Source organism: Heterocephalus glaber, unplaced genomic scaffold (genome assembly GCF_053883595.1).
Source record: "Heterocephalus glaber isolate CG9 unplaced genomic scaffold, H.glaber_assembly_v1.0 deba00000937, whole genome shotgun sequence".
In the NCBI taxonomy this organism is placed as follows: Eukaryota; Metazoa; Chordata; class Mammalia; order Rodentia; family Bathyergidae; genus Heterocephalus; species Heterocephalus glaber.
In genome coordinates this window covers 231850-245548 of record NW_028258173.1, presented here as the reverse complement: position 1 = coordinate 245548, position 13699 = coordinate 231850, and the positions used below count along the sequence as shown (strand labels likewise).

The 13699-nt window shown below is 53.2% G+C and overlaps 1 protein-coding gene across 17 annotated transcripts in view; it reads right to left on the bottom strand.

The window, feature by feature from the left end:
- The window catches only part of Qtgal (queuosine-tRNA galactosyltransferase), an 88833-nt gene that overhangs the window by 10536 nt on the left and 64598 nt on the right, over window positions 1–13699 (bottom strand). For all 17 annotated transcript variants that reach the window (XM_087208233.1, XM_087208232.1, XM_013078117.3 and 14 more), the window contains one exon: window positions 850–945. In XM_087208233.1, coding sequence (XP_087064359.1) covers window positions 850–945 — 96 coding nt within the window. The remainder of the gene's footprint in view (window positions 1–849; window positions 946–13699) is intronic.

The window sequence follows — 13699 nt, the reverse complement described above, 5'->3', positions numbered from 1 at the left end:
CACCTAGGTCAGCCTGAGGCTGCAGAGCACAGGGGAGGCTGCACCCCTGCTTCTGCCCAAAACCCCACTGGGTGGGGTGGGATGTCCTGGGGCAGACATGGTGCCCAGGAACAGGAGCAGGCATGACAGCCTTGAGCAGGAGACACGGTGGCCCTCGGGGACGGGGGCACCTGGTGGTCAGGGCTAGGAAGGTCAGACACCAAGACGGCCTCAAGATGAGGCTGCACTACTGAAAGAGGACAGTAGGTGGGGGCATTGAGTCAGGAAAGTGCACCAAGTGGCCAGACCAGGGCCTCGGCTCAGGACCCCCAGCTTGTCCTGGAAAGCTGGGTTGGCACTCCCTCGGGTGGAAGCTCCACTCTCCCCATGCCGTGCAGCGAAGGCCCTGTGCAAGCCCTCCAGGCTCAGTCATCTCCAGTTCGGGATGCAGGGGCTGGGAACTGTAATCTGAGCAGAGACCTGAACCAAGGCAGCAGGGCAGGTGGACGCTGAAAGGGCCGGAGCCAGTGCCCGGCTCCGGGGGTGGCGTGAGGCTCTCGGGCGCAGGACCTTCATCGCCTTCCGGGTGAAGGCCCAGCAACCCGGGGTTCTCTTCCCCACAGGCGGGCAGAGATGCCAGGGGGTGTGGGGACCCTCAGCAGACCCCCCTCAGCTGCCCCAGAGATGCCCGGCAGCACCTCCCAGGTCCTGCGCTTACTGTTGCCAGCAGCATTAAGCCAGGTGAGGCCACCTGCGCTTTCCCGGAAACAGCTCCTTCCCGGGGGCAGCTGGGGGCAGCTGGAGCCTCCGCAGGCAGAGACGCGGCAGGCAGAGCGGGAGGAACCGGGCTGGCGCGCTCACGGCACTTACCTGCCCACCCTCGTCGAACAGGCCCACGTGGTAGAACCAGGCTCGGGCGCAGAACCAGGTGGGCATGACCACGGTGGGGCCGTGTGAGGTGAATACCTGCAAGCAGCGGTGCAGCAGCGTCAGCGGCAGGGAGGTGACGGCCGTCACCCAGCCTGCGGTGCGCTCCCTGAAGCCTGTCCCCTCCCAGTGACAGGTCAAGCACCCTGCAGCGGCATCCCAGCAGCTGGCCTGGCCCTGAGGCGGATGGGGGCGGGGGAGCCAGTGGCAGCCCCGTGCCTCCAGGTCCCCGGCCCGGCTGTGCTCGTCACTGAGCGGGGCTGGGTCCCCCTGCTTCCCATGGGCACGTGGCCTGTGTGAGAACTAAGCACACACAAGACTGAAGCAGCGCAGGGCCGTGGGCAGATTCCTAGACAGACACAAACCATCAGAAAGTCTCAGGAAAAAACTGAGTTATCTCCAGCAAATAAGAGGCTGAAAGAGGCCAGACAGCTTCCCTGGTGAACTCTGTCAAATGCTTAAGGCATTCACACCATTCTCCAGAAACTTTCAAACAACAGAAGCATGGGGGAACACACCCTAACTCTCCCTTGAGGCCAGCATTACCTTGATCCAAAAACCAAGCCAAAAAAGCTCAAGAAAATGCCTTGCCAGTGGCCTTTATAAACACAGAAGCCAAAATCTGTGGCAAAATACTAGCAAAATGAGTCATCACAAAGATCACATGCCATGACTAGAGGGATTTACTCCAGGAAAAGTGGGTTATTAGATAAAAAGCAAGCACTATGATACACCACACCGATGGACTAAAGGACAAGAACTAGACAGCTATCTCAACAGATACAGAAAAGGTGCTTGACACAATCCAGCACCCTCTCATGACAAAACCACAGCCTAGGAAGCCCTGCCAGAGGGCCTGAAACCACACCCCCATGTGAGCACAGAGTGGTGAACTGGAAGCTGCTCCAGGGTCAGGTCAAGATGACGATGACCATGCTGGCCCTCTCTTCAGCCTCTGCATGGACTCTCCCAACACAGCAACGGGCTAAGAAAGAGAAGTGAACATTACTCAGCTTGAGGGGAAACCACTTCTGTCTGTGGGAGACATCACTCCCAAAGGAGGAACCCTAGACACGTGTGTGTGTGTGTGTACTCTGGCGCACAAGTGTGTACACAATCTAGGCTAATACAAGAGTTCAGCAAAGCTGTGGGATGAAGATCCATATACAAAGCTCAAATGGAGTCTATACACCAGCGAAAAGCACCCAAAAATGAAATTAAGATGACATCTATGGTTATAACAGCATGCAAAATACATAGGAATAAATTAAGGAATAGAAGTCTTACTAGATGGCTTGGTATTCAAGAAAAGGTACTACTAGATTGATCCACAGGTTCCATATAATCCTATCAAATTCTATCAAATTCCAGCTGCTTTTCTGGGGGCAGAAAGTGGTAAAAATGATCCTAACACTCCAAGGGAAATGCAAAGGACCTCAGATAACAAAAGCCATCTTGATAAAAACTCCAAGTCGGAGGAGTCACACTTCCTGTTTCTAAAGATGAGCTCTGAGCAGCAGGAGCTGCATGGCACTGGCATCAAGATGGTTGCAGCGTGGCAAGGATCAGAGCTGAGAGCCCGAAGATATGCCCAGACGTTTATGAGTAACTGATCTTGGACCAAGACACCTAAACAACGTGGAAGAAAGAAAGTCTTTCCAACAAATGATGCTGAACAACATGAAGTATAAAGTTGGGCCCTTACCCCAGGCTGCACACAAAAATGAACTCATAATGGACCAAAGGCCTGAATACTAGACCTAACTGTAACATTCTTAGGAGAAAACACAGATGTAAACTGTCACGCACTTGGGTTGGGCAAAGGCTTCTTAGATTGATACCAAAAGCAGGTGCAACTACTGTGCAGATAAGACACAAACGGGACTAATCAAAACTCAAGTTCTATATTTCAAAAGATACCACTGAGAAATTTTAAAAAGCCGACAGGAAGGAAGAACATACTTAGAAATCACACATCTCACAAGGACCGAATACCCCAAACATGCACAATGTATTTACAGCTCAACACTGAAAAGAGAAACGATCCGATTTTTAAAGAAGCCAGCTAAGGCAGGCCGTGTGTTGCATAATCCTATATATATGAAAAGTCCAGGACAGGCAGCTCCAGGGACAGGAAGTGGACTAGGGTTTGCCAGGGGCCAGGAAATGGAGAGCGACAGTTACAGGGACCAAGTTCCTTTGAATGAGATCGAGATGGTGGCTGCACAATTTGTGAGCATGCTGAAAACACCAACGTGTCTTCTTACAAGGGTGACTTTTATGGCCTCTGAACCATCTCAATGAAGATGTCACTGGAAACACTGCACATTCACCGACTGCCAGCTGACCCAGAGCCGTGTGGTCTTGTCTTTATATTTTTCTGTTTAATTTCTTAAACAAAAAAACCAAGCTAGTTCCACCTAGAGAGGGTATTCTTATGGGAAAAAAAATCTTTGGCAGAATTATAATCTGCATTCAATGCAGAAGATGTGTTTATAAAAACACAATGTTTTATGAGTGAGTTCACTCATTTTGTTTTCTTAAAATATTTTCTGGTTACAGAGTAATACATGATCATCAACAGAAAATACAGAACATTACACAGGAAAAACTTCAAGCAGTCCTGACTGAGCCCCAGAGAAGGAGCTGCAGACCCGGTGTGTCCGCTCCCAGGAAACCACCAGTACGCGCAGCGCTGGCATTGAGCCCATGCGGCCTGCTGCGGCTCACAGCTTCGGGACAGGAGTGGGTGGCTCGGTGTGGCCACCCGGCAGGCTGTCCCTTGACTGTTCCTCCTGCCCCCAGCTGCTCCTTCTCCGGGACCTTCTCTGTCCTGAGAGTGAGGACTTCTTGCTTTCTAGCACATGCGCTTCCATTTGCTGGTCCCCGGGTGTCCACTCCGGGCTCTGGGGGACCAGGCGTAGCTGTGCCCTTGGCTCAGGCAGAGGACATCTCTGTGGCCTGGACAGGGCCCCAGTGGGAGGTGCCGGCGGTGGAGCTGTGCCCTTCCGAGATGGTGGCAGTGGCCTGAGACCCAGCTGCACGCCTGCCTGGGAGCCGCTGGCGCACACCGCTTGCCCCCAGCAATGCCGCCGCTAAGGGAGGCTAGGGGAGGTGAGCACTGTGGATCGTGCGGTGTGCGCACCTTCTCTGAGGAGTGTGTGTTCTTAGGAACCTCGGCGGGCAGCCGAGGCTCCTCGGCCAGGCCGGGTCCTCTGGGCTCCGAGGGCCTGGCAGCCTCTGGGAATGGGTCACTTCCTGCATGGGTGAAAGGGATGCTGAGTAGAGGCCCGAATGGCTCCCCAGCAGCCCTTGAGCCCAGTTTGGCTGCAGGGTGGGGCACACGCCGCTCCCAGCATGCCCTGTGCTCCCCAGGGCTGCCTGCCATGAGGTCTCAGACTTCCCTCGTCCCTCACTGCTCTGTGACACCGGCCACAGGTGCTCTCGGACCGTCCTGCCTGGCCGGGCCTGAGGTGTCGCCTGTTTGCAGCTGTCCCCACTCTGTACCTCCTCTGAGGCCTCCTTGCATGGCAGGGGGACGTGGGCAGGGCTGCCTGAGCTGGTCCCCACTGCACTCCCACCTTCACTCGAACAGCTCAGCGGCCTTGCTCAGGGGCCAGCGCCCAAGCAAACAGCCCTCACTGAAAGGGAAGGGAAGCCCCTGGCGCACACACACTCCCTCAACTTCATTTTCACTGTTTGGTGGTAGGGATTGAGCCAAGGGCCACATCCCTTGTCTCCCCGCCTCTATGGTTTAAAATCCTGAGCTAGGAGCTTGCTGAGTTGCCCAAGCAACTTGCGATCCTCCTGCCTCAGCCTCCAGGCAGCTGGCATTATGGGCGTGCACCGCACCTGGCCTATTTTCAATGTTAGAAGATTGTTCTAGGCACAATGAAGTCTAGGAGAGGCCATGTGCTTGCAGGAACATCACATGTGCATTGGTTCCTGAGGCAGGGACACAAAGCTGCACATATGCAGACACACGCGTGCAGAGTGGCTGCACACTGAACAGGCACCCGGAGATGGAGGCAGCACCTCCCTCCAGCCTGCTCAGAGCCGTCCTTCTCTGGGAAAGCGCAGCCCACCACCCCCAGGCCACGGCAGAAATCCCAGAGACAACAACTGCGGGCAGCAGGGGGCCCGGGGATGGAGCGGCTTGCTGGGGACTGCTGACCTCAGGCGGTTACCCCTCCTGGCAGGGGCCAGGCTGCTGCTGACCTGGGCCTGCCACAGTCTCTGGTGTGGAGGGCTGTTAAGTAGTTTCCTATGAGATGGGAAATGCCTTAGAAATCTGCCGGCTATTTCCCGTCGCCTGTGAACCCTACCTCATCTTTTCCTGAGCTAATCCAGCCTCTTCCCGGAGTGTGCAGTGCAGCGGCACCAAAGCAGCGGCAGTGCGGTACCTGATGCAGGGCTCCCACGGCTTTGGGCGTCTGTCTGTACAAATGCCCGCCTCAACCCAGGACCCTGGTAGGAGGTGAAGCAGGAAGCAGCCCGGCAGGGCCATGCCCTCCAAGGCAGGTGGGAGGCCACTGGATACCAAGCAGGCCCTGGGATGCAGTGGCCTCCTGAAGACAAGTGTCATTAGGCTTGATGAGTGAACCCAAACCCCAAAGCCTGGGACTCACTTTAGAGGGAACTCAGCCTTTCTCCATAGACGGAGACTTTGGGGACCCTTGCACCCTGAAGAACCATGAGAGGAAGCAGTCTTATGGCCTCTGGGATGGAGCAGGCCAGGCCGTGGCGTCTGGCAGCGTGAACAGGGGACAGGGAGGCTCACACCCTCTCTTCTGGCCTGGTGGCCCTTGGCACAGGTTGGGGGCCCTGGCAACCTCGGGGCACGGGGCACCTTCTTGGGAGCAGCTGCCAAGATGCCCAGTGTGGCACTTGGGGCTCCTGCTACAGCAGTGAGGAGGAGTCCAGAGCAGGGCCCTCACCCATGGAGTAGGGCAGCTGCCGCACGCCGGGGACCAGATGCCACCACACGTTCGTGCACCGAACACACAGACCGGAACACAAACACTGACATGCACAGACACAGTCACCATGGGACATGCTGTCAGAGCTCAGAAGTGCTGGGCACCCAGCCAGGTGTGGGGGTGCTCACCATCACCCCAGCCACTCCGGAGTTCCAGGCCGACCCGGACAACTCAGGGAGGCCCTGTCTAAGTATAAAGGGCTGACGTGTAGCTCAGGGAAAAATTCACAAGCAAAACATCACCCAACTTCTGTGCATCAAAGGCCACAAATGAGCAGGGTGCAGAGGTAACCTTCAGAATGGGAAGAGTCGGCAAAGCACACACCCGATGAGAGCAGTGGGAATAAAGGGCTCCTGCTGCTCACAACAAAAGCCAGTTCATCAAAACACAAGCTTGCACAGATACTTCTAAGAAGGCTCCAAGGCGAAATCACCGGGGAAGTCAGCCGACTGACACAGGGAGTCCCTCACACCCAGGCTGGCACTGCTGCAAGCCGGAGGCACAGCGCTGGCAAGGCCACGGAGAGCGCGGTGCCCTGCTGCGGGCGCAGCTGTGCGCGACCTGGAGGCTGCAGCAGGAGTGCCGAGGGTGAGGCGGGCCTGGGATGGGTCTGGGGCCTGCCCTGTGCCACGGAGCCCCCCCCCCGACCCCAGCCTGACCCTGTGCTGTGCCCACCATCATGGCACCCTCGACACGAGTGTGTCCTCCCGAGTCACAGCCTGAGGCTCCTCTGGGTCCATCCAGCGTGGACACTCTTTGGCTCAGACTGAATCCAGTCAGGCCACTTCTGCCTCGATGTCCCGGTCAGCCCTGCCCTATGGCTGACCCAGCTGGGCTTGCTGACTAGAGTGGAAGGAAGAGAGCAGCAGGAGAGGGACAGCAAAACCCGTGATCCTAAAATTCCTCCATCCAGGCAGAGGGTCCAGAACAGGCCGGGGATGTGCTCTGCAATGCTGGGCAAGCTCTGCCCCACTGAGCCACACCCCAGCCCTGCCAGTAACTCTGAAGAAGAGCAGTCGTGCTGGAGCTCACAGGCCAGCAAACCAGGGCTGGTCCGCAGAGCAGCGACCCAGGCTGGCTGAGTCCAAGGGCTCCATGCACGGACGCGCTCAGAGCGCAGGCAGCACCACCGGTCTCAAGCCCGTCCTCTCCCCAGCAGACAGCTCTCTGCCCAGGGCCACCTGTGAGTCTGGGCAGGTGTGGGGATGGGCGGGGACGTTACTGTGAAGGCCGGGCGGGCTGGGCTGCCCCACACCTCCACACCCTCCGAAGGCCATGCGAGCCACAAACACCAGGCAGTGCCACTGCTCCTCCAGATGCGGTGGGTGCCAGCCTGCGTGGGGCACACACCGGTCTGGCGGGGCTCCTCCAGCCCCACGCTCCGGGAAGCCTTGGCCGAGCTCCACGGGCCGACAGCACCTGCTTCCCCAGGGCGTGTGAGGCAGTAGGGGCCTCAGAAGCAGGCGTGGCCATCACCTCCACCCAGGGAAACAGCAACAGAAGCCGAGTGCAGCTCTGGGCAGTATGTCATGGGCAGCTTCAGAGGGGTCTGAGGGTTTCCGGTGCTTTCTGAAACCCAGCTGCTACCACCGTGTGGGGCAGGAAAGCAGCACAAGGCGGGGGTGGCCCGGCCACAGGTGTGCCCCGACAGCGTCTGCATCAGGCACTGCCTCTCCAGGGCAGGCGAGGGCACCTGCAGTCATCACCAGGTGATGTCTTGGGACAGCTGAGGGCCAGGCACCAGGTGGCAGCCCAGCCTCTGCACATTACCTGGCATTGCTGTAGGCACCGCACATGCACGGAGCCCTGGAGATCTCTATGGCCTTGGCCAACTCAGACCTGGAAGCCAAGGTGGGGAGGTGGGGTGGGCCCCAAACTGGCTTCTGACCACGCCCTTCGCTCTGCACGGCTCCAGGTCCTGCAGATCAGCAGCGGGCCTCCCTCCCCTGGCCCAGACTCGCGCCCTGCGTACCTGCCGCGCCCTGCAGCTGTGAAGTGGAGAGGCTGTGCTTCACTGTCCTATACATTGCTGGACTTAATCTGCTAATAGCTTTACAGACGAAAGTTTTTGCATCTGAGTTCATAAGGAACACTGATCTCTAATTTGCTTTTCTTGTAAGGTCTTTGTTCAGTTTATTTGGGGGGGGGGGGGTCTGAGACAGAGTCTCGCTTTGTAGTCCAGGCTGGCCTCGACTTGTGGTGATCCTCTGGCCTCAGCCTCCTGAGCTCTGGGATCACAGGTGTGAGCCACCACGCCTGGCTCACTTTGCTCGGTTTTGGAGTCAGGTAATCCTGGCCTCCAAAAGCAAGTCAGGCTTTGTTCTCTCCTGCTTTGACTGAAAGAGTCTGCGCAGGACACTGCCGCTTCCTCCTTGGGACACTGCCACTTCCTCGATGTCATTTTCCAGTGAAGTCTGCAGGGCCTGCAGAGTTTGGAGGGCTTTTAACTGTTAATTCAGCTTCTTCAGTGGAGCCAGGATCGTTCAGATTCCTTGCTCCTTCTCAAGTCTGCTCCAGTACCTGTGTCTTTCGAGGAAAGTGTCCCCTCTGTCGGGCAGGGAGGCACTGCTGTGGCCGAGCTTGCTGTGCCGCGGGCAGGCCTTCTGCTGTGGACACTGGCAGTCTGTACCTTTTCTCTCTCCTCTTGATCCAGCTATGGCTTTGCTGATTTTATACCCCTTTTTCAAGAGATCAGTGTCTCGAGTCCTTGAGCTTCTCTCCTGTGTGCTTCTGCCTCGCTGCATGACACTCTCTGTTTGGGTTCAGTTCTTTCCTTCTCACTCAGAGGGGAGACAAGGTCACACCTGGCACTGCTCAGTCACTTCAAACCACTGCCTTTGCCACAGTCCACAGACGTAGCGTTTTGTTTTGATTTTCTCTCCAAAGTATTTTCTGGAAAAAATATTTTCCAACAACTTTCCAATTTCATTCTGTTAACTATTCTTTAACTGTAAGTTATTCATAAGGATACTGCTCAATTCCCAAATACCAGAGGGCTCTTTCTATCCTTGGCTCCTGCTCTATCACTGGGGAACAAACCATGGTCTCAACCTCTGACCCTGGTGGATCTCACTTCACAGCCTCACACAGCTATGCGTGGGTGGATCTCGCACTCCCCACCATGGACTAGGGTCCACAGCAGCCACAAGCCACTAGGGGGACTTGGGGTCACTGGATGGAGTGGGTGCTGGCTCTGGATATGTCCCTGCTGAGCTCCCAGGTGCAGGGTGTCCCTGAGGGGCCATGGCAGGGCCAGGTTCAAACAGCATAGTGCCACCAAGCTGGCACCAATGCCTCCTCTGAGGGCAGAAGCGGTGGGCCACAGAGCCACGGGACACGGATAGGTGACACTGGGTGGGAGGACCCTGAGTTGGGCAGGATGGGGCCATGCACTGTGGGTCCTGGACCTTCCTTGGCTTCTGCAGCCAGGGCCCTGGAGTCCGGTGGGGCCTGTTTTACCCACTCTGAGGACTTCCTAGGGATTTTCCCAAGAGCAACAGAAATACATCCATATGAAACCTGAGCGTGCACATTCACAGCAGCTTTCTGCAGAACAGCCCTGGACTAGAAGCAACCCAAATGCTCCACATCACGGTGCCCTGGGGGCAACCATGTGGATGAGCTCCTGACAGCAGCACCACCACCCCTGGCTGTCTAGGTTGTGTTGCTGGGCGAGAAGGCAGGCACCGGATTTAGATGAAACCCTAGGCCTGAGGTCTGCATGGGGATCTAGAGGAGCAGTGATTAGATGGGGCCCGGGCACTGGCTCAAAGGCACAGCCTTCATGGTGCCTTCGCAAGTCTCTCCCACCACTGAAGAAATGACCAGAATGCAGGTCTGAAAACAACAGTGTTCGGGAAGCGGAGTGCTTCCCGAGCCTCACGCCTGCCTCTGTGTTACCCACGTGGGGTGCCTGGAAGCGCGGGGCTGTGGTCACAGCAACCCCAGGAGGTGGCTCTGCACACTGGTCACCGCCACCCAGGCCTGTGACCTCTGAACACCACGTTCCTGGTTGCTGGGAAACGCATCTGGCCGCCTGAGACCAGCTCGGAACAGCCCCGCCCTGACGAACATGTGCGCCTGCCTTGCCATCAGAAACAAATGGATTCCACACTGTTCTGTGGAAACTATTACAAAGCAAAAATGGAGCTTCCTGTTTTCAGTTTCTGTGTGCCAAAGCCTCCCGAGGCGCTTTGTGGCAAGTGCCTTCTGTGTCTGCTCGGGTGACTCTGCCCAGTGGGACGTGCAGCCCAGTCGGTGCTGGGCACCTAGGGCCGCCACGGCCACACGTGCTGCTGGGCGGGAAGCAAGGTCAGCCCGACTGGGGAACACATGTGGGGGCTCAGGATAAAAACAAGACCGTCAAATAGCTCACTGACCTTCACATTAATCACAGGCTGAAACAACAGCATATACAGGAAAATATCACACACACACATACATATATTCCTGTATACACCGGAGTAAGTGAAATATGACAAATTGCTTCTTTTACCTCTTAAATTGTACTAAAAATTTTACAATTGTGTCTCGGCTTGCACTTGTGACTTCTATTGGATAGAGACAGATTTCTGTTTGCAGTGATTTGCCATTCTTCAACAATGAGCCCCTGGGCTGAGTATGAGGAAGATGAGGAGGCCAGCCCAACTGGACGCAGGTCAGCTCCACAGCTGGCAGGGGTAGGGCCACCCCGGGCCCACTGGCCTGTGTGGCACACGTGTGAGCTGAGACAAGGCGTGCTCTGCGGCAGACCAGTCTCCTGCCCATGCTGTCCCTGTCTCACAGCTTCCAAAGAGGAAGCAGCACTGGGCCGGAGCCAACAGGCTGTGGAAGAGGCAGGGAGGAGACCACGTTGCCCACAGTGCTGGCCAGGGCAGGCCAGTCCCTCAGGGCTGTACGGGCTGGGTCTGCAGGTGGATAGCAAAGGTTGGCAGAGCCTTCCAGTCTCCTGATGGCTGTGGGCCTGGTGTCTCCAGGACTGCAGCTCCCAGAGCTCTGCCTTCCCGCCGGTGCTGAAGCTTCCAGGGTGGCTTGGAAGCTTCCCTGGGTGGCACAGCCCTTGGAGCTGCAACAGCTGGGGAGCCCAGGATGGGGCCCCATGGAGAGAAGATGGCCATGGGCTACTCTGCAGAGACCAGTGGGACTCAAAGAAGACAGCAAGTGACAGAAACAGCCACCATGCTGTGGACAGACCACAGGCCAGTGCGGTCCCCGACTGGGTAACTGCCCAGTGGAGAAGACGCAGGCCCAGACGGGCAGAGCACACATCATCAGGGCTTCTCATCGCTCAGAGAGGACCACAGCACAAAGAGCACGTTTTCCAAGCAATTCAACTAAGGTAGGAATCAACAGCAGAAATCTGGAAAATCCTCAACTAGTTAGAAATAAAACAACCTACTTCTAAATTTCCCATGATTCAAAGAAAAAAAAATCACTAGAAAATTAGAAAATATTTTGAACTAAGAATGAAAAAACAACATATTAAAGTTATAGCATACAGGGCCAGGGATCTAGCTCAGTGGTTCCACCGCCTGCCTTGCAAGCACAAGGTCCTGAGTTCAATCCCTGATACCAAAAAAAAAAAGTTACAGCATACAGTTAAGATATTTACAGAAAATACTGCAGCTTGAAAAGATGATTAGATTAGAAACGCCAGTCCCATCCAAGCCTCTGGCTGGATGAGAAGGAAGAGCAGAGTAAGCTCGCGAAGAAGAAAGGACACCAGAGGTGAGGGCACAGCTGAGGAATGGGGCAGGGAGAGCTGAGAAAACAGAGCCCAAAGCCAGTCTTTGGAAAGTGCAGTAATAGTGACAAATTTCTAGCTTGTACGATCAAAAAAGATAAAAGTTAAGAATGATCAACAGGAAAAATAAAAAGAAATCACTACAGAAACTACAGATGTTAGAGGAGTAAAGTGACATTATAAACAAATGTGGGATAATAACCTCAACAACTTAAATGAGTAAGTACCTGGAAAGAGACAAATTACACAACTCAGAAGAAATAAAAATCTGAATAGCCCTGTATCTATTAAAAACCTGAATAACTGAAAAGTTCCACTGGTGCATTTTATTCAAGATTAGTTAGGAAGAACATCAATCTCTCACAAGCTGTTCATACAGTAAGAGGGGGCATCTCTTCACTCATGTTGTGGGGATTGCATTAGCCTGAACCCGAACACTCCACGTCAGCCACAGACCAGTGTCCTCTGACTACAGATCCCCAGCAAATAGAATCTGGCAATTAAAATGCCCACACATCTTGACTAAGTGGTGTTTATCCCCAATATTCAAGCTGGCTTAGCATCTGAAAATCAATCAGTGTACTGGATAAATCTGACTCATTTGTGAGAAAATGGATGGATTTTGGACTATAACGCTAAGTGAAATACATCAGACACAAGTTAAATATCACATGGTTTCTCTAACATGAGACCAAAGTATAAATAAAGAGCAAAGAAGAGGTGGTAGGAGCCAGGGAGGCAGACTCTGAGGAGACAGGAGGGAGACTGGGGGAGGGTGGGTAAAACAATCAAGACTCAAATGTGCACAGCTACCAATCCCCAGGATGAGCACAATCACAGTATGTTGCAAACACACTAATATAAAAGGAATCACTGTGATTCATCACATCAGCATGGTAAGGGAGGAGAGCCACGTGGTTGTTTTTTTTTTTCCATTAAGTTTATTGGTACATTTTAGGTATAAACTACAGTTACATTCATCATTGGGATATTGTACCAATTCATGAGTATCTTGATTCTTATTTTTTCCCCATTCCCCTGCCCTCCCTTCACCCTTCCCTATTTGCAAAGATTTTGTTTCCATTTGTTTCCTTTTCTCATATTTTTTCTTTTCCCTTCTTTCCTTTCCCCTACCTCTCCCACTTCCCCTGCTCCTTTAGACCTTTACTTCCTGTTACACAATATCAATTATACATTTTTAAACTTAAAATATCAAGACCTAGGAGACATTACCACAGATTTTACAGAATTTAAAAGGATACAGAAAGCATATTTCAAAAAAACCTGTTTTGAAATAAATTTGACAACTTCTAAGAAGTACCTTGGAAGGCAAATTAACGAAACTAACTCTGGAGGAAATATAAAATTTGAATAGCACCTATTAAAGAAAGTATATTCCTAGCTTGAAAACCTACCTATATGACAACAACAGGCTCGTATACATTTTAATTTATAAATTATATCAAACATTTAAAGCAGAAAAAAAAAGGAACACTTCTCCCCTCATTTTAGGAAATCAACCTTGTGCTAATCCTAAAACTGGATAAAGATAAAAGAAAAGTATGAACATAAATAAAACTTTGTTTAATAAAACAAACTATTAGAAGTCAGATCTGGCAGGATGAAGAAAGTGGTTTTATTATAGAGATGGCAGTGTTGGTTCAGCATTAGAAGATCCACCCCCAAAAGTCATCATTTTAACAGAGGAAAGGAAAAAGCCTTATGATCCTGTCACTAGTTGGAGAAAAAGTATTGGATTAAATTCCACAGCTGTTCACGGTAAAAGCTATCAGGAGACTAGAAGGAGAACAGAACCTTCTCAACAGATTAAAGACATATACTCCATACTTTCAGCGAGAACACCTTATATGAACAGAGAAGATACAATGCTTTCTCCCTAAGGCGGGAACAAGGGCAGATATGCTTACTCTTCATCTGTCCATTAAACTTTGAAACCCAGGCTCCACCAAAATAGTCTGGCAATAAAATGACACAATTAGGATAGGATTGGCAAGGTAGAAGCAAAATCTTTATACGTAGATGAAATGATCATCTACAGAGAAAATACTAA